The sequence below is a fragment of the Pipra filicauda genome, unplaced genomic scaffold, assembly GCF_003945595.2.
Source record: "Pipra filicauda isolate LSUMZ 115617 unplaced genomic scaffold, ASM394559v2 scaffold102_size2360937_pilon, whole genome shotgun sequence".
Lineage (NCBI taxonomy): Eukaryota > Metazoa > Chordata > Aves > Passeriformes > Pipridae > Pipra > Pipra filicauda.
The window spans coordinates 630,424-656,783 of NW_024103463.1; the positions used below are offsets into that span (position 1 = coordinate 630,424).

The window sequence follows — 26,360 nt, forward strand, 5'->3', positions numbered from 1 at the left end:
TGTACTGGGGTGACCGTGCTCCCACTGCCCCTCTGTGATGGGAATGCAAACCACATCAATGTAGGCACTCCAGCTCCTCAGGCTGATCCTTTTGTTCCCTCCAGAACGAAGTCCAGAGATGGGTGTCCTGCACTGGGTGTCTGCAGCAGCAGTGGTGTCTGTGAGGTGGTGGCTGGAACCACCTCCAGGGGTGAGCTCCAAGCTGTTATCCAGCCCTGTGCCATTTCTGGACCAGCCCATCCTTCCATTGTGTGGGACGGGGGACTCTGTCCCTGGGGGGTAATGCTCACATTCCCAGCTTCCTTGCAGCATTCCCAAGTGCTCCATAGGGAAGCAAGGTGCACTTTAACAGCTGGACAGGACTGGCCTCCTCCAGGCTGAGCAGCACATACACAGACCCACACACCCTCCAGCAGCAACTTGGCCAAACCACATCACATTCAAAATGTGCTGGTAAAAGGGATCCACATGAAGTTTGGACAAGGGCTTGTGTCCGTGCTTATCTCGGCTATTCCAGGCACTCTGTGACTTACTATAGTGTCATTCATCTTCCTTTGAATCTTAGTACTACTGAAAGGAAGTCCATGAAAGTGCAGCTTCACAAAGTTACACTTGGTGACATTTGAAAGCATAATGTCCCCAGTGCAGGAACAAAGAACAGAATGGTCTTTGTATGTATATGGATAAATAAGGAAATACAGAACCTACATTAAAATGGGGGCATGGTTTGAGCAACAACCTCCTCTGAACACTGAACTCCTGTTTCTTGAATCTTAAAGCACTAAATGAGTAAAATTGTTCAACATACTCATCTGGTATCTCTCCATATCTATCTAGGGGCAAGTACACATGTTTATTACTCTTCCATTTCAAATAAAGAGAAGGTTTAAAGATTTGTTTGAAAGATATAAAAAATTGGCTAATTGCAATGCATTCACCCCTAAAGCTTTTACTGTAAAGTAGAACTTTAAAAGTGTTCTCTGCTCATGTTCTGCTTGCTGGTGTCCTGTGCCTTCAGGGTGTCCTGGCAGAGCTCTGCCTGTGTGCCAAGCCCAGCCATACCTGTGCAAGTCTGCAAAGCCCTGATGTCCAGCACAGCTGCACTTGTGATATTGGGAAAGAAATCCCTGGAGGAGGGTTTTTTTTCAGTTTGCTTGCAGCTGAGTGATAGAAACCCGATTTGTGGAGCATCAGGTTTTGCCTCTGAGAAAAACAAGGAGTGTAATGCCCCTGCTGACAGGGTGGGTGTGCCTGGGCTGCAGGGAGGTGAGGTGGTTCTGTACCCAACTGTGTAAGGCATTTCAGAGAGGGTCCCAAATGGAGATGACAGGTCAAGGAGATGTGACCAGCTCTGAACTCAGTCTTTGCAGCACTGAGGGGCAACCACCAGCCTCATCCTCCTTCCAGCAGCCCCTCTCCTCTCCTTGAAGCAGGTCACTGCTGAGGAGGGAAGCACATTCCCTGGGTTCTGTCTCTCCTTCCCCTTTACAAATTATTCCCTCAGCCCACCCGGATGGGTTTTTTTCTGTTTAGAAAGCACAACTCCAGCTCTTTACATCATTATGTTTCACTTACAAGGGCCTCAGTCACTGCTGTATCAATATTAATATGAATAAATATTGGAAATCAAAGACTATCTACTTGATTTACCTTGGGAAACGGGGGGAAAAAAAGCAGCTCTTGCTCCAGAGCCTCTCAGCTGTCTGAAGCAGCCTCGTGCATACCAACCTGTGTGGCTGACAGAGCTCAGAGATAAACCCTCCCTTGGACAGGGGGCCAAGCAGAAGTGCCTCCAGCCCTTTAAATGGCAGATTAACCTCCTCTTTGGTTCCACTCTCAGTCCGTGGCTCCTGTTGCCTGTTCCTTTCAAATAAAATCCTTTTAAATCCCTTGTTCTGCCTTTTCCTCTGGGCTTCCTTGTACACACAGTTCTATCCAGACCAGCCTTAGTGTTGGTTACGGATCACCCCAGTCCTCCTCCTGTGTGTAACATCTCCATGCAATCAACTGCTACAACACAGGACTTATGCTGTGAGCTGTTCCAATTCTCTTATCAGGACCTTCCAAAAATAAAAATAAATTGTAACCTGGGCCATACCCCTCACCACAGGATGGCACACAAGGACACGTGCTGAACACAGCCACAGCACTAGCACAGTGGTGAATAATCTCTGAAATAAAAGCAAAATAGTTATAAGATATAAAGGTAGTTGCAGTTTAGCTGTGGCTTTGGGTGGCTATCCTTTAAAAAGTATTAAAGACACCAAAACCACTGCACCAAAGATAAAGGGTCAGGGTTTCTGCATCGCCACCTACGCTGCTGTTTTCCCAAGAGAATATGACATTTTCTGGGTTGGTGCTTCTTTTTAATGCTTTTAGTTTCTCACTCTATTTATCTGCTCCAGCTCATTAATAACCTCGTGCCAGTCACCTCATCCCAGCCCCAGCAGAGGACTGCTCCACACTCCCTAATCCTGGATATCCACGTGCACGGATGCCATGCCTAGGTAGATATGTACATACAGTATATACACACACATCTTCAAGGGAATACACAGGAGCTCACACTGGGTTACATTAGGGAAGAGGAATTCGGAGGAATTAAATCAATATCAATCCAGGGAATAACTCGATTTTCCATGGGCTGGCACAGGGATACTCCCTACAGCCCAGGTGAGTGGTGTTCCCAAGACACACACAGCACAATCCCCAGAAATCCCACAGTTCTGGGAGTAACACTGTGGTGTTCTGACATCCTAAGACACAAGCAGTATTCCTGATTTCCCATAATCATTTACTATGAACCTCAAAATAATAGAAGCCAACACAAGTATTTCTGTGATTAATATAAGTAACAGGAGGTAGATCTACCTCCATGGACAGAAAAAGGATTTCTCTTGACTGGCAACAGATACATCCTGCAATTAGTTATTTGTTTGTTTTTTTTTTTTTTCCTCCTCTTTTCACAGCAGTCTGTTCCTGCTCCTCTTCTGTTCCTGACTTGAGCCCTGGCAATGGGCCTGCCAGGAAAGTGCTGTGCTGCCTCTCCTTTCACACATGCACATCACAAACTAGAAGCAAGTGAGTGTATGGCTAAGCCAAGGAACGTGCATTATTTAGTGAGGTCCATCTGTCTAAGGGAAGCTGCTCTTACATTTATCTGGTTTATTATCTTCTAATTAATTACACATCATCAGTCATTAACAGGCTTTCACCAAGATGCATGTACCCACTTACCAAATTCATAAAATCAGAAGGGGTTCCTGCATTTGATGGCTGCAAAGGCTCCTTCTGGTTGTCTTGGGAATGATGTTCTGTGGGTGCTCATTTTTGGCACACACAGGTGCCTGCCCCACCCAGGTGCAGACAGCCTGTGCAGCAGCTACTAATCTGCTCCTAGATTCCCCTCTTCCCTCACGTGCCACTGAAAATGATGTCTCATCACAGTCATACTTCTTCCCCCTTTGTGCACAGATAATTTCCAGACTTGAGAGCACAAGCTTGTTACGTCCGACCTGGTGCCATCACCACTGTTCCCTGTTTGAGAGTTCATCCCCAGAAGCCCATCACCTTCCCCATCCTTTCCTTGCATGCCTGGGACTCCCGGGAAGACTGAAGGCCCTCACACACATGTACTCACCAGCACAATGTCATGCCCACCTCCATCATCCCTGGGCCGTGGTGCCATGAGCGAGTCCTCCACACTGCTGTGGCACTGCCTGTGCCAGAGACAAGGAAATGCAGTTTGGAGAGGTCTGCTGCTGCCTTTGGAAGTTGTCAGCTCTTGCAGGTGGCTCTTCACCTCCAAATCCTGCTGCTTTCAGCTTCCACATCTCCTACTTTCCCTCCTTTGGGGTATTTGGAAGCAGTGTCAGGCCTTGCTCTCTGCCAGGTGAGCAGAAAGGCAGAGGGAAGCACCAGCAGCTCCAGCACCACCCCCTGCTCGCCAGGCACAGGCTCTGCTCCCACCAGCCACTGCCATCAGCATCATCCTTATCCCTACAGGCCACACTCAGCCTTGTCAGCCATGGTCCCTGCTGTGCTCACACACACACACTTTCACTGTGCTTTGGCCCCACCGTTACATGTTCCTGCTGACTGACTCTGCACCTCCCCAGGATGTGTCAGTAGCACTTGCTCAGCTTTTCCTCTGTTGAACACAGCCCCTGCCACCATGGGCCAGCATGGATATGTCCCCACGAGGGCACCCAATACCCCTGCCACCAGATCCAGCCTGCCCCATGTGGAATGCTCTGCTCTGGCTGGGAAGCCCAGACATTAGTGACACCCAGCATTAGTGAGATCACTCTTAACCTTTCAGATCTTGCTATTAATTGAACCATGTTGACCTCACTAACAGCTAGGATGAATCCCACACAGGTCACTCCTGCTCCTGAATTCCTCCCAGGCTTTGGGGCCATCCCCTGCTCCCAAGCTCCCATCCTGACCCAGAAGTACACGGCACCAGGAGCACCTGTCCCTGAGATGGCATGGAACACACTGCAGGACAGTGGCACTGCTGGCAGGGCCTTCAAGCTGCCAAACCTTCACTGACATGGCTTCAGCTCCCAAGGACCTATCAGCAGAGAGCAAACCACAATGGGAATCCTCCAAAGCTTCTAAAACATATAGTTTCAGCCACAAGACAAGCACTGACAAATTTTCAGTTTTATTAAAAAAATTCTAGCAGCAAAACCTGTAACAATTCAAAAAAACAAACAAAAAAAAAAGACCAAACCTTCAAAAAGAACATGACACAGAGAGAAAGAGACAAAGATGGAGAGAGACTGGCTTGGGGTTCCCCCACTGTTCACTCCAGTTCCTTGTAGCGGGCAAACATGACCCTCCGGACGGCGTCGCGGTAGGTCTCGTTCGACTGCCTCTTCGGGGGCTTCCCTGGGGCCCCCAGGCCAGGGCCCTTCCTCCGATTTTCTGCCTGCAAACAGTCACACAGTGATTTCTCCTCCCATAAAGAAAAAGCTTCCCTGGGGCTGCTTCAAGGACTGCTGACTGCTCCCATGTGGATCCGTGGGTGGAGGGAGAGCAAGTGCCCTGCGTTCCTCCAAAAGCTGCTTGGGAGAAACTACAGGCCCTTTGTGGGCAACGAAAGCAGCTGCAGCCAGCAAATGCCCGTTGAGAATCAAACCCCAGGGATGGGCTGTGGGGAACAACAGGAGCATATGGCAGGGTGGTAGCCAAGCAGGCAGTGCCGGCAGCCCAGGCAGCCGCGTGCCAGCCAGGATGGAAACCGAGCAAAGGAAAGTGCCAGAGAGAGCTGGGCTCTTGGGGAGCTGTTTGTTGTTAGCCTGCATTGGCACAAGCTCAGTTGTTCTCTCTAACAGAGCTCCCATGGGCGCTGGTACCTCGCTTGGAATTTCAAGCAGTGTTTAAGGACCGGCTTTTGCAGCCAGTGCCTGCATTATTCAGCAATATCTGTCTGGAGTTGGCCCAGGAGAGCCGGCCTGGGGCTGGAAGTTTTTCTCAAGTCCAACTTACCTGAATACCAGAGATCTCACCAATAAGACCAAGAGATCAAAGTCCTGTGGGGCTGAAGTGGGCACATGGCTTTGTCCCGCGTGACTTGCAAGTGGAAGGAAAGCACATCTCTAGGGCTCTTCTGGGAGGCCTTTCTAGGAACTCTACGAGGGACTGTGCTTTGCCACCAGTTCCCCACCCAGACAGGGAGCCCTGATCAGAGGTCAGACCTCCCAGAGCGCGTCGCTGGAGCTGGCTCTGCGACAAAGCCCATTTTATGGGCACAGGAACCTCACCACGAGGACTCAGCAGCAGCTGGGGCCGGTTCCTGCTGTCTGCACTGAAGAGGGACTCTTGCCTCGTGTGTGTGGGCTCAAGCAAACACGCGTCACAAAGCCTCAAATATTTGCTTTAATGATATACTCGACTGCAAGCTGAAAGTCACACCACGAGCCGTGCTCCAGGCTGCCCCTCGGCAAAGCACGGGCACCGCGGCAGCCTGGTGAGCCATGAACCTGCCATCACAGCACCATCCTGCTCCTGTGTCCCTGGGCAGGGGAGAGCAGCCCCTGCCCCAGGCTGCTTCTCAGACAAGCCCTCTGAAGATAATTAAGGTCCCCTGAGAGACCAGCCTGTCACGGTAAGGCAGGGTCGGGTAGACCCTGATACCCTTTGATACCCTTTGCCGATGGGACTCTGCTCCTCAGGAGAGGTACCCTGGCATCACCTTCCACTGTCCAGAGTCTGCAACGGCAGTGAGAGCCTCACAAGTGCTAAGCAGAGCAGACAAAGAGCAGGACATGCCCCGTGGCTTTGGCTACAGTTGCACCTCCTGGGTGGAGGTTCACCTTTTCCCCCAGATCATGCGGCTGCAGAGCACTGAGCTGGTGACCTGCTCAACCCCCAGCCTGGCTTGGGGCAGGTTCTAATCAGATGCTCACATCCTTCCTGATCTACTGTTGGTTTATTTCCAGCACCTCCAGATCCATATAAATTCTAACCTTGTTCTGCAGCCAACATACTTGCAGCCCCTCCCAGCCTGCAAAGTTCATCACTGCACACATATTATTCCATCAAGTGGGTGCCTAGACCTGCAGCCTGCCTCTTGCTCTGTCTGGGAACTCCCTCCAGCTGTTATGGGAGACATTATGGGCTGCAAGACAGTGGTGTGCTTTGAAAGGAAGGGAAGACTCACCTCCATTGGTGATGCTGTGCCCTGCTGGTTGTGGCCGAAGCCCTTCTTCCACCCCGGAGACTGCACCATTCGGTTCCCTTTGTTGTTACTGTCAAAGTCACTGCAAAAGAGATAGAATCAATTGTCCAATCTTCCAATGCTTCAAACACATGCCAGGGATTTTTAGCTCTACTAATAGAACCTTCACTGACATTCCAACCTCTCATGAGGAATATCCAAGTTTCTTGCCAGAAGCACACCGCTTAAGGAAAGCACCACAGTGGATTCTATGTGCAGGGCTCACACACCTTTGACTGCAAAATTTCTTGTCCCACCTCAGGGGGAAATACACTAGGGCACAGGAAATGAGCTCAAGTTCCAAAATATTTACAGTACAAGCCAGCCAACAGCGTTCTGTGCTTGTATTCCTTAATTAGAATTTTAGCAATAGCAAGAAAGTGAAGTCTAATCCCTGTTGCTCTGTTAGATCTTTCTTTTCTCCCAGTGCTGTGGTCATGGAGTTCAACAGATGCAGTGTTAACTCAGACACCCTTTCTCCCACCTGGTCATTACTCATCCAAAACCACTAACCAAAACTCACAGTTTTGAAGACCTCTCAGCACAAAAATAGTTTCTTTCAGACAAGTTCTACTTTCTGGCTGCTGATGACACCGCACACAAACTGCTTTAGTTTATCCAAAGCTATTCCAGGAAAGCAGGGAAGAGAAAATGTGGATTTTTAAACTGCAAGACACAGAGGAAAGGTCTCTTTCTGAGGTGCTGCACCAGAAGGGAACAGGCACATAACCAGTGTTGTCTTCAACACATGCCTGGCCCTTCCTCAGCCCACTGGAACACGCGAGCTCGCAGCAGGCAGGTCTGTCGCGAGCTCCGCACAGCGCGCACTTTCCTCCTCCACCTACTCTGAATGAGATGGAAACAGCTCCCAGCGTTCCTCTGAGTCAGTGAACAGATGAAACACAGCTTTGCTCTTTCTTTCGATGGCTAGATGCCAGGACAGGAGGACAGCAAGTGCCTTAAGGACGAGGTGGATGGGAACAGGCTGCATTCTGCTCTCTGTGCCTGGCCAGGCACACTCAAGCCCCCATCTCACCCCTCCAGCACCAGACAGCTTATCTCTGCTTTTCCCTAAACCCTCATTTCCATCAATGCCCTCCTCCTGCCCTCTCTGAGATGTCCTGCAGCACAACAGGCTCACAGTTTGGGGAACTCTGTCTGACAGTCTTACTGACTGTTAATTTGCAGACCTACCCTACTGGCCTTGGCATGCCAGCAGCACACACCCCATCCCAGCATCAGCATCCCCAGAGAGGTCTAACCAAGAGCAGCCATTACCTCTCTGAATCCCGGTCATATCTGAGTCGTTTCCTCTCTGGTGAATCCAGCTGCTGGAATTTCTCTCTCCGATCATTTCCTTTGTCTTTATGTCTCCCCTTCATAAGAGAAAAAACAAAGTAAGTACAGGACCTATGAAAGATTCAACACTGCAGAAGAAAGCTCTGCGGTCAGATCTCATCCTCAGCTGGCTGGAAGGTTGTCCTGGGGACCCACAAACACTGAATGCATCACATCCCACAATCCACTTGCTCTGTCCTGATGGCACCTGTTGGGCTGACTCAGACCTGTGGTTGCAGCCTTCCAGCTATGGCACCAGGAGCAGCTCTGTGACATTCCAAACAATGGACAAGTACAGCTCTCCCATCCCTGGCCAGGCAGCAGCAGCCCATACACCGCATCAGTTTAGACAGAAATTTGGGACCCATTTAGCCCAGAGCCCTGGCTTGCAGGACCACACTGAGACCCTTCTGGGAGAAGGGAGATAAGCTCTTAGAAGCCACAGCACTTCCAACAAGTCCCAGGGCAGAGTGAGCCCACAATTCACTCATTGGAAGGCTGCAGATATGGTGTGTAAGTGGAGGGTCTGCCTGGAACCACCATCCCCCCAGTGCAAAAGCACAGGCAGCAGTCTGCCCACCACAGCAGACCCACCTCACGCTCTCTCTTCTCCAAATACGCCAGTTCCTGCTCGGATCGTTTGATCTTCATATGAATCTCTAGGTTTTGCTGGAAGGAGGAAAACAGAAGCCAGTGTCAAGCAGAGAACACAAGCTGTCTGAGTCATCTGCTCCACCCGTAATGAGCACAGGTAAAGCAGCATGTTCTTGCACTTGCACTATACCAGGCACAGCAGGCTCTCTTGCAGCCCAGACTATCTGATCCCCCACAGAGGCCTGGAGCGCTTCCTCCTGCAGATAGGAAGGCAACCAGTCCTATTTTAACCAGTGTGCAGTTTGGCCCTCCTAGAAGCAAGAGCTCGAAAGCAGCCCAGAACATGGGGAGGAAAGTGCCAAGTTCTTACTTCTCTCACACTTGTGTGTGCCAGCACCCCACTCTCCCCAAGACTCAGCTATCTCACCACAGCTTACAAAGTCACACCTTGATGTTGCAGCACTCCCGTGACAGGAACAAGCAGCTCACACAATGCTATGAACAGAGCTTCAGGGGAACTTTGCCTGCTACTGTGCCTAATTCAGCACAGCTCTTCCCACCCAACCGCTGCATTTTTCCTGCAGATCACGAAGCCATCAAGGCAAAAGCAGCTCGCAGTACACCCCCACCCACTGCTCCCCCATACCTTGTGCAGGTTGGAAAGCTGCTGGTGCTTGATGAGCATTTCCTTGTTGGGAAACTGCCTCCTGCACAGCAGGCAGGCCAGCTTGTTCCAGTCGGTGAGCTTGTCGTCGCTGGCCTTGGCCTTCCGCAGCTGCTCCTCGCGCTGTGCTGGTGGGTGGGGGGGAGGCGGCAGCCACTGAGCCTGGGACTGCTCCTCCTCCTCCTCCTCCTCTTCATTGTCACTGTCTCCTCCATACTCTCCCAGAAGTCCTATCAGAGGGTTCACCACCTTGGGCTGAGGGAAATGGCAGAAAAGTGTGACAGTTTGTAGCATCAAGCCTGCCTGGCCACGTGGGGCTTTCCCTCCCCAGTCGACCTCCCTGTGACTGCTGTCTCTGTTCCAGCCCAGGAGGGAGAGCAGCTTCCCAGCAAGGCAGGTAAGGAATGCAGAGAAGCTGGCTGGTTTTCCATTCACACCACAGGGTGGAAGGCCTTCTGTTCTCTAGGCAGGCCATGCTTTGGTGCCAGGCTTTCCCAACCTGCCACACACCTGAGCATAAGAAGCTGACCGAGGCAGTGGCTGCTTGGCAGGGAGCTGCTGTCAGTCACTTCCTCCAGCAATGGACATCAGTGAGGTTTGCCTTTCCTCAGCCCAGAGGTGGCTGGAAGAGTTTTCTGCTTGAGGACTGGTCGAGTGAAGAGACCCTGCTTAAATGCAGGTATCAAATTTCCCCATACTAGAAGACCACAAACAGGGGCAGAGCTATAAAACAAACTGCCTTCACCATTCCATCCCCAGTGCTGTCGCTCAGGGTCACAACCGGGCTGTGGTGAGTCTCACTAGTCCTGTGCCCAGGCTCAAACAAGGCAAAACACAATCCTCTGGAGCCACTTACCGGGGCTGCACTCTCTTCCTTTTTCACAGAAGGAGGTAAAGGTTTTTTAAAGACGTCTTCTGCAGAGAACTTCTCCTCTCCAGTCTCAGTCTGAAACAGTCAAGATCAGGTGTTGAGACCACCATGGACTCAGTGCACAATAGCTAAACACTCATTCAAACAGGCCTCCAAAGACACCAGGTGATTGGCAGAAACGAGGTGGTGGTTTTGGTGGGAGACATTTCCATTCTGGGGAATCCATAGCTCTCCTGAAGCTACACTCAGAGAACACCAGAGACTGCAGACACCCAGCCCTGCAACAGGATGAGCCTGTGATGCTCACCTGTGTGCTCAGCAGCACAAAGAGCAGGTTGGGGTGAAGCCTCACATTTACACACTTTACAGAGAACTGGAGAGAAGCCCTGGACAGGTTCCAGCTTAGCAGTTCATGAGCTATTCATACTTGACCAGGAAGACAAGTGCCATGCAACATCTTACCAGGCCTGAGCTCTCGTCCTTCTTCACAGAGGGAGGCAATGGCTTTTTGAAGACGTCTTCTGCAAAGAACCTCTCCTCTCCAGGCTCATTCTGAAAAACCCAAGACTGGGTATTAGGCCAACAGCAGCACAGGGGTCAAAGAGTGCACAGTGCAGCCAGGAAGCCACTTCTGAGCATCCACACAGAAACAGAAAGCTGGGAAAAATGATGGAAGGATTTCTACTGGAGATGCTTTTACCCTCCATTCAGACAGGATCATGTTTCTCCTAGGACAGTGACCCTGAAAGCCTCCATACTAGATGAGACTTCTTGGCTGGCTTGGTACCAGTCTCAGGGACAACCGCACCCCTCGGGTCACAGCTGCCCGGGACTAGTCATGTCAGAGCACATCCAGACCAAGAGGTAAGGAGGAACATAAAGTTTCTGCATTTGTGGTAAATCACTTCTACCAACTCTCCTGGCACTCCTGAGGCACTGTGAGTACCACAGCCCTGGGCTGTGCTCAAACATCACTTTGGGCAGCTACTCTCAACCAGCAGTTCTTCACACTGGGGAGATAGTGTTTGATCACTGGGAGCAGCACTGCCCTAGGACTGGGACAGCAGTTAGGGGAGAGCCGAGTCTCTGTTACCTGACTTGGTATGTTTAAACGTCTCTGCTAGTTTTTGTAGTCCCTGTTACAATAGCTGGGTGCTTTCAGCAGTGTGAAGGAAACGTGTGTCTTGATGTGTCTCAATCCTTTACCATAAGGAAGGGATGAGAAGCCCAAGATTTAATGTCACAAGAGAAAAATTTCAGGAACTTACTCCAACCTGGCTGGACAACAACCACATTCCTGGCCAGCTACTGATTCCATGGATTTCATTGTATTCTCTCACTGTCCCTCCCTTTTTGAATCCTCTGATTAATCTCTATTTTCTAACCTCTCATACCTCAGCCTCCTGATCATTCTGATGCTTGGAGGGATTTACCTTAGCAGAAGTACTTTTCCCTTTGTCCTTTTTGTCCCTGTTGTCCCTGCTGTGTGGCTCCTTCCTTTCATTTGTCCGTTCTTGGCTCCCGTGCCGCCGCCTCCTGTTCTCTGTCGGGGATGAGCAGGATTCTCGGGATGAGCAGGATTCTCTGTCTATCGTGACTTCCCTCTGAAAGAGATATTTGGAGCAGACTTAGCCAAAACCCTACAATCTTCTTACTGGGTTTCTTGTCCTTACTGGGCTGGGGAAACCAGCACAGTAAGAGGAGACTGCAGAGGGAAAAGGCTTCAGAACTTTGCTGGGGCCCAAGTCAGGTCATCAGAGCACTGCCCGGCTCGCCCACAACACAGACATCTCTAGGATCATGAAAACAAGATGATAGTCCCAGAGAACCTCTGCTGATGGCTCTTTTTTGGCATCCTCATAACCACTGCTGGCTGGGGTAGAGAAGCAAAGAGACCACAGATGAAAACAGAGCTGTGCTGTCCATCTTTTATTACATCACATGTCTTCAGTAAAATTTAGCAATGATGCTCTGCTTATAAGTCTACTCAAGGAAGAGCAGACCAAAAACCTCCCAAAGGCAGGGCTTCAGAGGTCAAAGAGATGGCTACAGCTGCTTCGACACACAGTTAATGGGTTCCTAGCCTCTCATTAAGGTGACATTTTGCAATGATATTTTTCCCTTTCATACAGGTCAAAGGACAGAGTGAAAGAAACAAAGCTGCCTCTATACTGCCCTGTTTTCAGGATCTAGATGCAAAATCTCTCCAGAGAAGGGCTGTTTGTAAGAACATATTGCATGTACAGCTTTCTTCCCACGCACTCACCTGAGTCCTGGGGTCATAGTATGTCCCAGCTATGGGATCATAGTAATTCCCGGTTTCAGGATCATAAATGTATGTGGACACATCCGATGGTGCTGGAGAGAGAGAGACAAGAGTTAGCAGCAGTCCTCCAAGGACAGAACTTGCCTTTTACAAAGACAAAAGCATAAGCAAGTATTACACTGGCGAAAAGATCAAGGGTTGGAAAGAAGGATATTTCCCTCCTGGCAAGAGCTATGAGTATCTTCACATCACTCAACCTACATCTTCTTTTCTTTAAAGAGTAAGAAGGGTAATAAGTTTTCACAATTCTTCTGGTTTAGGACTCTGGCAAAACTGTCCACATCAAAGCAGATTTACAGGGGCTGTGCTGAGATCACCAGACCACAACAGTTGGCTGGACAAAGACATGAAATTCAGTAATTTCTCTAAGAATGGGGTAATGAGTACCAGGCTCTGTATCCACCCACCCCTGTGAACAAGAAAGAGCTGTTCTCTCTCAAACAGTCTCCTGTTTAAAGTGATGACACTCCCCACATCCCTTCCACCCCGTGGGTGCATGAAAGCTCCCAAGAAGAAAGGGGAGTGAACTGTTTCAACAGGAAAAGCCAAAGGCCTTAAGGGTAGTAGGCCCACAATGTCAGGAATGCTCTTCATTTCCCAAGTGTTCTTGGACAGAGCTCAACAATGCTACATATAAGTTCCTAAAACAATCAGGAGTGCTCTTCCAGCTACTGGCACTGCTACATCAAGTGTATTTTCTTCCGTCTCTGCTAGTAACTGCCAGGCTGATTTTATCCCATCAGTTTTCCACAACAAGGAAAAACAGGCAGCAAGTTTCCTTTATCTGCATGTAGTTTCGCACAGGGAGAGTAGAGAGAAACACATCATCAGATAGGAAAATGTGACTAAACAAAGTTGGCAAAGGAACTCAGAAGTGGGTGTAGCAAACAAACCTACTCCTAGCCTTTAAAAATATTTTGGGCTGATTTCTACATGTCAGTGCCCTTTTAAGGAAGAAAAGTCTCCACAGTGGGAGTGAAGCAGAGTTTAACTTACACTGCGCTCTGGTGCGTCGCTGTGATTCGCCACCCCTCCTGTCCCTCATGCCCCTTCTGCCCTGGAGTAAGTGAACAACACAAACAGATAAGAGACTCTTTGACAAACATCATATTGCTTCTCCTCCCTCTCACAGGCCCAAAGTTCAGCAGAATGGCTCATTTAGCTACCCCAAAAAGAGCACAAGCAGACACAGCTTTTCATCTACAGAGCAATGGACAGTGTTGCAAAGCACAAGATCTCTGCAGCCTCCATGAGAGGTGCTCACAGCAATACATATGGAAGCCTCCTGCCCATTCAGTATGGGAAGAGCCCTGTAGTCTAGTAATGAGCACTAAAGAAGAGACATTCCCTCCGGGAGCTGAGACCAGTCATCAACTGAATCACTCTGTAGAGTGTGGTATCGGGTAACCCAGCCCGAATTCCCTGCAGCAGCACCTGCACTCTGACTTCACTTCCACGCACGTGATGAACGCAGCGTGAGGGGCAGAGCAGCAGTGAGAGCACATATGAGCATTATCATCCCATCAAACCTGCTGAACTTTCAGCAGTCCAGGGGGAAAAAGCCCAACCCAGCCTGGCCTGTCTCCCCAAGCGTTCCCCACCTTCCAGTGACCCACAAGGAAGCTGTGCAGACCTACCGGGCCATAGTAGGAATTGTCACCGTGCTCCCCATAGTCATTCCTGTTGAGATAAAGGTTGCAGGTTAATGTCAATTTGGCTTCACAATAATCTCAGCATACTCAAAATGATAGCAGGACAAATAAAGGCAGAAAGACCATCTTTGCTGGCCACATGTTGGATTGAGTCCACCCCAGGAGACAGATTTGGCAGATCACTGTCTCCACAACAGTTATGACCCCACTCTGCTGTATCCACAAAGATGAATCTCTCCAAATGCTTTTTAAAAAGCTGAACACATTAATTCCTTGACAATGGGATTTGATGGCTTGACAACAGCAATATGCAGTATGATCACTAATCCCATACTGCTCAATCACTGAAGCTTCTTCAAGCTCCAATGTCTTCATTTCTCCAACACATTTTTAGAGTGTAGGAACATCTGTGCTAATTCCTGTGCCAAACTTTAAGCACCTGGTCTGACAACATAGTTCTAGCCTTGCAGCACATCATACAAAGGACAGTCCAACTGCCTCATCTGTCTATACCTTCTTCTCCCTGTAGCAAGATTCACTTCCAGCGTACGCCCATCAATGCAGATGGGGGGATCAAGGTTCTGCAGTATCTTCAGCAACCTCAGCGCCTCCTGTAAAAGGAAAGGAGAATGTCACTTCCATGAGAAGGAAATCAGCCCATTTTCCAAATCCAGCCTGCCTGAAAGGAATGCTTTGTGCTTAGAAGACAAGAAACACAACACTAAATATTAGCCTAAATGTCAGTGAAGAGTATTTAGGACGTGATAAAAGGGATAAATGAGTTGTGAGGTTCTCTGCTTGTCCTATGACCACTTTCAGCAGCCAGCTAGGGACTGCATTCTCCTAGGGCTGCTTTGGCTGCTGTTGTTCCAAGGAGTTTTGGTGAACACCCTCTGGAACAATGCCAAAGCATTGCTATGGAGTCTGGGAGCCAATGAAAACCAGAAAATATGATCCCTCCAACATGGGACTGCATGTTAATTGAGATTCTTGCCTTCTGCAAACAGAAACTGTTGAATTCAAGCTCCCTGCAAACAAAATATCTCTGTAAGAGGTGTTCAAGTTTAGGAGGGTCTGTGAAAAAATGCACTGAGGCAAGAAACACAGTGTCACAGCTTGTGACAACAGACAGTCTTTGACTCTTAAAGCCAGAGAGCAACAGCTGCACCTGGCCAGACAAGCAGAAGAGGACTCACTCCAGGACAGCTGCCCCACAAGCACCGCGATTTCTTGTATTCCTGTGCTTTCTCTACTTCTACAGATTTCAGATGCCAACAGGGGGAGCACGTGAAAGCCAGAAGCTACTTACAGCATGAGACTCCAGTTCGATGAAGCCGTAGGTCTGCCCCATCCGTCCAGCCTTGTTCTTCATGATGCGCACGCTGGACGTGGAGAGCCGCACGTAGGGCGCCAGGAGCCCCACGATCACCTCTGGGGGGGTGAATCGAGTGATGCGCTTCAGCATGATTGCTGAGAAGCACATTGAGGGAGGCGGCCCGGAAAGAAAAAAAATAGGGAAAAAAAATATAATTTAGAACTAAGTGTATTGTGACTAAACCCACTCAAAGCAACAGCACGGCTTCTCGCAGTCGAGTCCGGAAGCCATCGCTTTTTCTCTCTCCACTTTGCAAGATCCTCAGAGTTCCACCTCCAATAGCTGACCTTTTCCTTCCCAGAAAACAGAGCAGAAAATAGCCCCTCCTCAGAGCTCAGGGTAAGCCCTGGCCAAAGAGACTTTTGAAACTGTTTTGAAGTGCTAAGTTAACTGCACCATCCTGAAGCCAGCTCAACCTGAATTGATCTTCCTAAAGGCAATTTGTCAGCACCTTTGGAGCTGGACAGCCCACTATTACTTGATGCCATGGATTTGCACAACACAGAAACAGCCTCTAGAGGTTTTAGTGAAATGCTGCCCTTTCTGCAGATGGAGTGCAAGCAAGAGGAATCCAAATTTGGGCTTTATGCCACTCACTTCTGCTTCCTCCACCATCCGGTGGTGTGGCTTCCTCCCCTTCCCTCTGAGAAGGCTCCTGGTGCCGGTCCATGTCCCTCCTCTTCTCCTGTGAGGGTCGCCGCTCTCTCCCTTCATCTCTCTTCCTTGGCTCCTGTTCCTGAGGCTGACACTCCTCCTGTGGAGTAGGAACTGAGGGCTGCAGAGGCTGCTTTGGAGATCCTGGCTGACCTGACAATTCTTGCTCAGGTGTTTCAAGCTTTGTCTCTGCTATTAGAGAGGAGGAATGAAATGTTTTCACACAGAGTGTTTCAGCAGGTATTTTTCTTCTTCTCTTTTCTGGCCCCTCCAGCAGTGTTCCTTACAAAAGGTCAACCAGTTCTGACCTTTGTATATCCTGTGCCTTAACACTCTGCAGACACAAGGTGTGTACAGGACAAGTTAGGTACTGCTCATCCTTCCACTGACTTGTCTCATGTTGGGCTCATTTACCAGACCTTTCCTGTCAGAGACAAGATGCTTTTTGGCCTCCTTTTAGGACTGGCTCTTGGCTGGACAAACATGAATCAGGGATGGATTTGGACACATTCCTCCTATGTCCAGCACAACCTATATGGCCATGATATCCTTACTCTGCATTATGCATTCTTGAACACCCACAGCTGAGCAATATCAACTAGTAACTGTCACCCTGTCTCTGGGTGGAAAACAGGGTTCAGGCCCCCTTGACTACGGAGTGAAACACATCATAATATAATCATGGATATATTATCTGGTGCCTACTGACCACAGATATAACATGAAAACACCCTGTCCCCCTCTCTACCTATGCAACACAGAGAAGATAAATTCCATCAAGCTTCTGTGCTTGAAGGCCTCTGAACCACCTGGCTTCACTGCAAAAGAGATCCTGACCTGAGCTTCTAACACTGCTGGAAAGGAAAACCAAAGCTGTGGGGCTGCAAAGTCAAACATCACCAGCCCTGCACCTGCTGCTGAAGCCTCTTCCCACAGAGAGAAGGAAATGAGAGTGCAAGACTTGGCACAGTGAAGCTTCCCTCTTCAGTGTCCCCCCCAGAGCACCTCCCTGCTCTCATTCTGCTCAGGCAGTGGGCAGCATGGCAGAACACACAGTGATTTTGCACATAACTGTTGGGAAAGCTGCAACACTGCCTCACTTGGCTGCCAGCACAGCTCACCTTGGACAGGCCTGTACTCATTTGTCTGCAGTTTGTAGCGTGCAGAGTTTTGGCTACAGAACCTCAAGTAAAATTTGCATATGACACCAGTTTTGCACCTGCAGCTGCAAACACTGCCCATGCAAATCACACAGGCATGAGCACGACCCCGGAGATGGGGAGGGCAATTCTCTTACTGAATTCTTGCTCAGCTGATGGGTCCTCTCCCTCAGCACCACCTCTGGACTCTGGGCCTGCTCTGCTCCCTGAAAGAGAGGCACATTAAAGTCCATTTCACAACCATCAGTCACAAAGCATGTCAGAACTCACACACAGCTGCAGTAACCGCTGTATATGCCTAGAGAGCTGTTTTGTTTCACCCAGTCTTAGAGGGACTACCTTATTACACCTTTTCCCGACCAGGAAAAGCAGGTCAGTAAGAAGCATCCACCACCATCTGTCTTCACAGCAGCTTAAAGGCTCTGTTTAACTTGCTCCTTAGCAGTTTCATTACAACCCACAGTTGTGTTGGGTCAGCTGTGTGAGTTTTGCTTTCACAACGCTGACAGAGGAGCCACAGCACACGGAAAGCGCAACCACAGGGATGGTGCCTCAGTAAACGGAGAGCTGTGCATCAGCAGTTATTGTACTGCCCTTCTGTATCTGCTCAAAGATACAGAGTCAAAGCTTACAGGGTGTCTGTATTTCCCAGAGAAATTAGTTCCTCAAGGAATCGTGTTTTGGCTCTCATGCCTTCCCACTCCAAAAAGGGTGCTAGTAGGTTGAGAAGCTCCTGGAGGAGAACTCCTCTCCATGCATTTCTTACAGCCAGCAAGGTGAGTTCAGCAATTCCAGTCCTGGATTTAGCGCTAAACTCCTCTCCCAGGTAACAAGCAAAGCGACAAGAGCAAATGGTCTCAAGTTGCACCAGGGGAGGTTTAGATTGGGTATTAGGGAAAATTTCTTCATCGAAAGGGTGGTCAAGCATTGGAACAGGCTGCCCAGGGAAGTGGTGGAATCACCATCTCTGGAAGTGTTCAAAAAACATGTAGATGTTGTGTTTAGAAGACACAGTTTAGTAATGGGCTTGGCAGTGCTTAATGGTTGGATTTGATGATCTGAGAGGTCTTTTCCAACCTTAATGATTCTATGATCCTAATCTGAGATCTCAAAAGGACACTAAAAACATGCATCTCCAAGGAAGGTGGGTTGAGGGGAAGCCATCTCATCTATGGCCTGCAGTACTAGCTCACAGTTCTGAAGGACACACACCATTAACAAAGCCAAAGCAACAGGAAGGAAAGGCTGTGTGCACTAAGACACCTCTCCACCAAGCCTCACAAGCACAGAGAACCTGGCACATCCACACGTAACATCTTTAATGTGGACAGGCACAAAGGGTCTGAATGAAGCAAAACTCCCACACGGTCCACCAAGAGGGATGCCACGGGGAAGCCAGAAGAAAAACTTACTTGTGAGGGCAGATGAAACTTTTAACTGACCAAGCACATAGGACCAGATATACTCACCATCCCTTGGGAGCTTGCAATAGGAGCAGGAAGATCTGTAGCCCACAGTGCACACCTTACACTGCAATGGAAGATGGACAGCATGAGGAAGTCATGTTTTGGGGGCAGTGGGTACAACCTACTCCAGAATGCTAGGCTTTGCAGTGCTTTCAGAAAGTAACAGCCATGGAAAAGTTACAGCAAGATCCTGAGAGATAGGATGGATAATGGCAGCAGGAGCCTTGGCTGGAATGGCAGGAAAATACTCATATGACTCACAGCTGGGATTGCCTTGGGAACAGGGTTTTCACACAGCTTCTCAGCAGATTTATTCACTAGTCCTTGACATGGGACCCTTCCTCCTCTCAAGTGACACTGGACCAAAAGCTCCCTGCTAGGCACCATGTTGATTCAAAGGATCAAAAGTTACCTTGGCATTCTCTAACATCAACTTGCACCTCAAGCAGCAAAAAAGTCCTTATCTGAGCTAAACTGTCAATACTGATGTAATTTGGAGAGTCAATGAAGAGATGTCTGCTAACCAAGATGCAGAGCTGTACATGCTTGGATGGTTATCCCACCCAGAGCCATCATGGAGAGAGCAAGTGCCCCACCTTCACAGCCATCTCTCCAAACATAGCATTCCTAACTTCTTCCTTAAGCTTTTGTAAATGCATTGCTTCTCTTTCATACCAATTTTTTCCTGTAACTGAAGCCTTGTAAATGCTCTGGGGCACAAGGAAGCTCCTCCAGGCCATGGTTATGCACAGCAGCAGTGGGGACATACACTGCAGCCACCTGTCAGTGCACTGAAAGCTGTTTGAAACCACTGCCTGAAACTTCTGTCTCTACTTCATCTCTGGAGCACTGCAAGCAGAGATGAGGTGGTGAGCAACAGCTCTGCTGGTAGCTGAGTGGATCCAGTTAGCCTGCATGAGGCTCTCTGTAGCCCAAGGTGATCCATCAAGGTGGAAGTCTAATTAGAACCAAACCCTTCCTGCCCTGCTGCAACCTCTTGGTCTGCAGTCAGTGGGAATGCAGGCAGCATCCCTGCCCTTTCTCTAGAAATCACCCCCAGCCTGCTGCAGCCCAAAGTTCCTGTTCTGGGAGAACCTTGGAGAGGGCATAGGAACAAGCAACTGTGCCTTCCCAGAAATGGGCCAGTTCCAGCCTGTACTAACTGCTGCCTGGACTTGGATCCATTTCCATGCTTCCCTCCCCGCTTCACTTACTACACTCAGAGCTGTATCACAGGTTCCTGCGTGAGGCAGAAGGGTGGTTACACACATGAACCAGAGTGAAAGCCAGTTCCATTCCGGTTGCCGGAATCTGTCTCATTGTGGTTTTAAAGGAGAAAGGATCCACATGCTATTTTCCTCACATGTCAAAAGGGAACCACTGCATAGGGATGAAGCTGTTCTGTGCATAAAACCCTGGCTACCTGTACCAGAGCGATGTGCACTCAGAGATGGGACCAAAAACAAGGAAGGGAAAAGCACAGTTTAGAAGAGGCAAGAGCTTCAGGACTGGCATTCATTACCCTGAGAGATCTTCAGCCACCCAGCAAGTATCTAACACTCCTCTGAGCTGCCACTGCCATGAGTGCCAGCAGGGGAAGTACAACACAGCTCTGAGCACATACTTACGCGTTTGCAGCGCCAAAACTCTGGGCACGGAGTGTATTCAAGGGTCACTTCTTTGCCACCGATGGAAAGAGTTCCCTGTTGAGACAAGGGGGTAAATGACGAATGTGCTCGGCACACACAGATCACTCAGAGGCAAAGGAAGGGGTTAAAGCTCTGGTTCCTAAAGGCTTTGCAAGTAAAACAGGGTGAAAGGGGGAGGAATTCTCCTGGTTCAGTCAGCTGGAGCTTTGCCATGGAAGTGGGAGGGAAAACAGCCTGTGCCCTGCTCTAGCACAGGGCTACAAAGCTGTGTCAGCTCCAGAGGAACCAGGCAGGAGAGGCCACCTCCCAGGAAGAGCAGAGACAAGTAAATAGAGTGGGAAACTGCTTTAACCTGCTTTTGTCCACGTGCTGGCAAGGGGCAGCTGGGCAGCCTCCCTCACACCAGCCACCACAAGGCTGGCCTCAAGGCAGCTACTCGAGGAGGAACATGAGATAAAATGCTAGTGAGGTGAAAGAATTTTCATACTTGGGTTAGTCTTCATGTCCCTCATGAAACCATGGCTTTCCTCCAGAGAAACATGCCAGCACGTGACAAGGTCTCTGGTCCTGCAGCCAGTTCTTCATGGGGGTGGCCTCGAGCACCTGAGCAGCACCAGAGGGACTCTACTGCCCACAAAGACACACTGCTTCCAGATCCACACATGATGCTTTGGAGAGGTGCCAGGAGCCCAACAAACCCACAAGCTTTGCTGAAATGCAGATGATGATCTAAGGGTGAAATGAAGGTGCATGTCCCCCAGCTGCTGCCTGGAGCAGCCCACCAAAGCAGTGAGTAGCAAGGATTCCTGGTGGCTCTCATCTGCTGTGGACAACAGACCACACCTGGGCATGCAGGATGCAGGCTGAGTAGCAGATGCAGGGAGCCATCCATGAGACATCTCTTGTCACTGGAGGCATCAGACATCTCCTGTCACTGGAAGCACTGCCAGACCACGCAGCCTGTGTTGCCCAATACCACAATGAGACTTAGCTTCAGCAATGAGATCCAGACCCAGGTCTCCCAAGTCCCAGTAGAGCAGCTGCTGGATGGTACAGGTGGATGTCAGGGAGCTGTAAATGGCCCCCAGGTATTTTGGGGACCTCTGGTGAGTCAGAAGCTTCCCAGGTACTCTGACCCAGTAGCCTCATCACACAAGAGCCCCCAGTGCAAATCATGAAGTTGAGAAGAGTTCCCAGAGTCATTATTCAGAAGTCATGATACACCCATGCATGAATTGCTCTGCAGAACGCGAGGGAGATGCTAGGGAATATGTAAAGTGGGAGTGAAAAGTTCATGGGAGGGAATCACTGAGTGGCAGTACAACAATCCTTTAACTCCCACAAAAGCGCGCAGCAGAAAAAATTGGAGACCAAAGACGCTGCCCTGTGAGGTGGGGTTCCACACCCTCCCCTCTGCACATCCTGCCTTTTATGGACCAAACCCATCCTTTCCTACCAGGCCTATATGGCTTGAACACTTTGGGGGGTTCCTCCTTGCCACCCAGTTGCCCAAGCACTGCTTTCCAGCATGGATTTGCCTTTGCCTGACAGAAGCTGAACTGTTCCTGTACCTTGCTGAAGGCTGGGGTGTGCACCCAGAGCACAGTGCTGCATCCTTGGAGAATCCACAGTGTGGAGCATTGCCCACTTCACATGCCCATGAGATGGTTTGCACCTTCTCTAAGGCACATGAGGAAACACAAGTGAGAAAGAGAATTGAAAACCAAGGTTGTCCCACCAGGACTGCTGGTCCCTCTGAGGTGGACATGCTCCCTGTCCCAGGTAGGGCACCCATCACATCCCATCACACACTCAAGAGATGGGCAGTGCCAAGAGCAGGCTGGAATCCTGCCTGTGCCTCAGGACCCGCCGAGCAGAGGCAGGGAGAGAAGGCAGGGTGCACATCCTCATGAGCAGAGTTGCAGCTTGAGCCCAGGGAAGTCCTTGGGAACAGCAGCTCCTCAGCAGGTAGCTGCAGCCCTGCCTAGAGCCTGGGAAATAAGGAAACTCAGAGAACACCTCCTCTGGCGGGGCAATCTGTCCCACAGCTTCATCCTTCTACCAGCCACTGAGGACAAACCTTGCCAGAAAGCCTCAAGATTATTTTTGGGTTTATGGAAAATGGTACTTAAGTGCATGTGGTGCTGGTCCCTTCTGCAAATTCCGTTCTTGGAGGCTGCAGAAAGTGTCACTTGCATAATTACTCCCTAATTTCCCAAACACCCTGCTGATTGCCTGCTCACTTTTTCAGCATGCTCTCTCTTACTGATTTCTTCTTGATAAAGTAATTTTCAAGGTTGCAATCATGATTTAACACTCCAAAGTGAGTCCTTCATTTAGGATATACATTGTCAGGATGCAGTGGCTTTAAACTCCCCATTTCCCCATTTTGTTACTAGATTCCATCCCAAATATTTTCAGAACCTTTATTTCCTCTAGTCCCTGTCACTGCTTACTCTTTTTCATCTAGATCTTCTTTTACTCTGTAAAATGTTTTGGATAATACTCTTAAATTTCAGTTCACCACTTTCAACTGAGCAGATCTTGGTGAAGACACAAAGATTTTCTGAAAATTTCAGGGAACAGTGCTGGGGGAGGAAAATAAAGGTAAGCCCAAGGTATGCCACCTGTACTGTCTGGTATTGAGACTAGAACAATCTCTTCCATAATCAGTCATTTTATCCTGGACCTCTCTGCCCGTTAATCCTCCTGGATTTTTAACATTCTGTACTTCGGAGCAGCTTGATTTTTTCTTTCTAAATCAGAATGCTACAAAAATGTCTCTCTGGTCCTCCCAGTCAGGAACCTCCCCCTCAACACTAGCAGTAAACACAGAGTTGACTCACCAGCAAAGGGTTTAAAAGGCAGCACAGCTCTGCAGTACTAGCACAGAGAGCTCTCAGCCATGGAAATGCCCAGATTTCCAAGGGCACGAGCAGATTCTACTGTTTTCTGAATTGCCAAATTCATCAAAACAGAGCATCAGGACTTCACTGCTGGGAGCAATGATTTGTGCTACTGTCTGATACCTTTCAAACACAGCTATACATGTTCTTTTGCTTAGAGGTCTGTTGGCAATGCAAGACTGGATTCCAGTCTAAGTGATACAATTCAGTCCCAGCCATTTCAGCTACTAAAGAATAGGTCCTATGGCAAAGTATGTAAATATTACTGTCAGCAGGCTGATCCATGGAGCAATCCCACCATGAGGTGGTTCTAGAGAGCAGTGCCACAAAACCACAAAGCCCGTTTGCAGAAAGCACACACAGTGCACAGCCACGTCTCAAAGCTCTCCACTGAGCAGGGACAAACCCCACAGGAACAGGTTACTTTTAGAGAGGGAAAGAAAGGGGAAAATCCCTTAGCCATGACATCCAAAGGTGATGAAATCCATCCAAAAGCACTTTGGAGACTGTGTCAGCGGGGCACAGGGCTTTGCCACCAAAACTCCAGTTTTAACTGGAGCAGTTTCCAAGCTTTTTGTCCCCAAAAGAAGCATTAAAGAATACCAGAATAGGATCTAAAGGCAAGTCTAACTGTAAGAAAAAAGCCAGACCACACTCCTAGCACACATCATGCCCACTCATAAGGTTAGTTTTAGCTCACCTGTAGTTCAACCTGTTTGCAATCGTACTGCTGTGCACAGAGCCCAGCTGACTCACTGCTGAGCACTGCAGGTACATGAGCACAAAGCACTTTGATCCTGCTTCCTAAGGAAGCACAGGAGTTACTGCCAGGGCCAGGAGACAGCCTGCTGCAGGTCAGGCACTGCACAAGCTTCAGCTGCTTGTCTGTCAATTAGCATTTACAGTTGGCACGCTGGGATTTTTCATGCTTGTTGACAGCCTCCTAATGATGATAACTGGGGGCTGAGGAGGGGGAGAACTTGCCAAAAAAGTATCTCTTTGCTCTCAAGACTGAGATGACAGAATACAAATCATCAGTGTCAAAGCTTTTGCTAACTGTTTCTCTGAAAAAAAATTAGAGCATCCAAGAGTGACCTAGAAAACTGGAAACATGGAGGGAGAGCTTTCGGAGCACAGCCAGTCCCTCAAATAAAACCAGGCTTCTGCTTTAATTGAATCCATCCAAACATTAAAATCTTCAGTAAAATCTCACTTTGGAGCCTCTGAACAATGAGCTGACAGCTCTCCAAATATTCCACCTCACGGGTCATGCTCCAGCAGCTACCACAGGGACTGCGACACCGCACGGAGGTGTGGATGTAGCAACCAACACCGCTGTGGAGGAATGTACTCCAGCTCTTCCAGTGGAATGGGAACAGCATGCCATCATCCCTGGTCACAAGGAAAGCCAGGGGTACCTGACTCAGTGGAACAGCTACTGTCAGTCTCAGCTTTACCAATGACACACCTGGGGCGCCGCGGGTCATTTCTGGAACAGAACCAAGGCTCGGCTACAGAGCACCCAAATCCGCAAGGATTAGCAAACTGAACTTTTCTTCTTGGCTACAACCACAGAGCAGAAACCAAGGCAGTGCAGGAGGTGCCTGCACCACAAGTGAATCGTTCTCAGACCTCCTCCAGCAGCTGGCTCATGCACAAAACCAAACACCACTTCAGCTAATTATTTCCTTGTATTGTTCATGGTCTGATTAAATGGAAAATATCTGTGCCGTGAACTGAAGGGTTTGGGTCTCCTTCTCACTGAATAATAATGAAGTTAGAAGACTGACATTGTTACCATGTTAAAAATTAACTGGAAATATCCTTTGCGAACATATAAAAAACTGCATACAAAGCTCATGACACAAGAATGCTTACAGGCAGCACGGCAAAGCAGCCACATTAAAATACCAGAACTAACCTCGTTTACATGATGTTAATTCAGCCCTCTTACGCATATTTACTATAATTAGGATGGTTACTCAAAAATCAGTATACATCCATCATTTAAAAATTATTTAAACTGATTAACAACTAGTGTTTATTGCCTTGGGGATGCTCAGACAGTACCCCAGGAGGCAGTCTGGGAATGCAGAGGGAGCCCACGGTCCCAGCAGTACTTCCCAGAACAAAAAGCTCTCACCATCCTCAGGGTATATTCCAGTCCTGGCCTCCAAATGCCCCGGATGGCACAGCACAGGGAGACAAGCAGCTGACAGCACAAGTTGGGTTATCTAACTGGAACTGCAAATCAGAATGTTTTCAGGTTCTGCTCCTATTTGAGTATGGATTATAAATGCAAATTCAACAACCCCCAACTGCCACACAATGTAAGTTATGTAATGGCATCCTATTCCACTGGCATGGCTCTCAGCTCCCTGCAGGGGCTGGATGGAAGCTGACAGAGAGAGCACAAGGGCTCTCTCCCTTGAGGTATTTATCTTCAAATCAGGCAGCCAGGTGGAGTCAAACACCAAAGGTCCCAGAGGTCTCCCTAATTCTTCCCCCTGATGCTTGTGGAATTGAGGAGGCAGCACCTTCCTGGGATGGAGCAAAGGGCCAACACCTGGGAGAAAAAGACTCCAGCTGGGTGTATTTCAAAACAAGATCATCTCAGCCACAGACACTGACTTCTCATCCTGTTTTTTCCATATGCAGAAGTTTTTATCTCCAAACTCATCCGCAGCTGCTGTACAACTCCACAGAGCAACAGGCAGCACATCTGCTTACCTCTGACAAAGAGCAGATGAGAAAAGCTGTGAATCCAAAAACCACAATCCATCTGTAATTAAACATTTAGAAAACGGAGCATGACACGGAGAGCTGAAGAAACAAGAGCAATCCAGCCTGCTGCAGGGTACTGCAGCAATCCGGCATTTCCTACAGGAACACTAACCACAGGCGAGTTCCTTGTGTACTGGGATTTTCCCCAAGGCTCTCAGTCCCCTTCTTCAGCTCCCTAAGCATTTGCAGGTCGG

The 26,360-nt window shown here is 49.1% G+C and overlaps 1 protein-coding gene across 1 annotated transcript in view; it reads right to left on the minus strand.

Annotated features, from left to right (window-relative positions):
• Positions 1-4,653: 4,653 nt before the first annotated feature.
• RBM6 (RNA binding motif protein 6) overlaps positions 4,654-26,360 on the minus strand; it is a 57,220-nt gene continuing 35,513 nt past the window's right edge. The window contains exons 7-23 of the mRNA XM_039378195.1: positions 20,456-20,530; positions 18,831-18,891; positions 17,499-17,567; positions 16,145-16,393; positions 15,482-15,642; positions 14,686-14,783; positions 14,158-14,200; positions 13,517-13,577; positions 12,461-12,552; positions 11,628-11,798; positions 10,657-10,746; positions 10,180-10,269; positions 9,306-9,578; positions 8,660-8,734; positions 8,006-8,103; positions 6,671-6,770; positions 4,654-4,936 (exon numbers count right to left, since the gene is read on the minus strand). Of these exons, the coding sequence (XP_039234129.1) occupies positions 4,811-4,936; positions 6,671-6,770; positions 8,006-8,103; positions 8,660-8,734; positions 9,306-9,578; positions 10,180-10,269; positions 10,657-10,746; positions 11,628-11,798; positions 12,461-12,552; positions 13,517-13,577; positions 14,158-14,200; positions 14,686-14,783; positions 15,482-15,642; positions 16,145-16,393; positions 17,499-17,567; positions 18,831-18,891; positions 20,456-20,530 (1,932 nt within the window). The 3' untranslated portion in view covers positions 4,654-4,810. The remainder of the gene's footprint in view (positions 4,937-6,670; positions 6,771-8,005; positions 8,104-8,659; positions 8,735-9,305; positions 9,579-10,179; positions 10,270-10,656; positions 10,747-11,627; positions 11,799-12,460; positions 12,553-13,516; positions 13,578-14,157; positions 14,201-14,685; positions 14,784-15,481; positions 15,643-16,144; positions 16,394-17,498; positions 17,568-18,830; positions 18,892-20,455; positions 20,531-26,360) is intronic.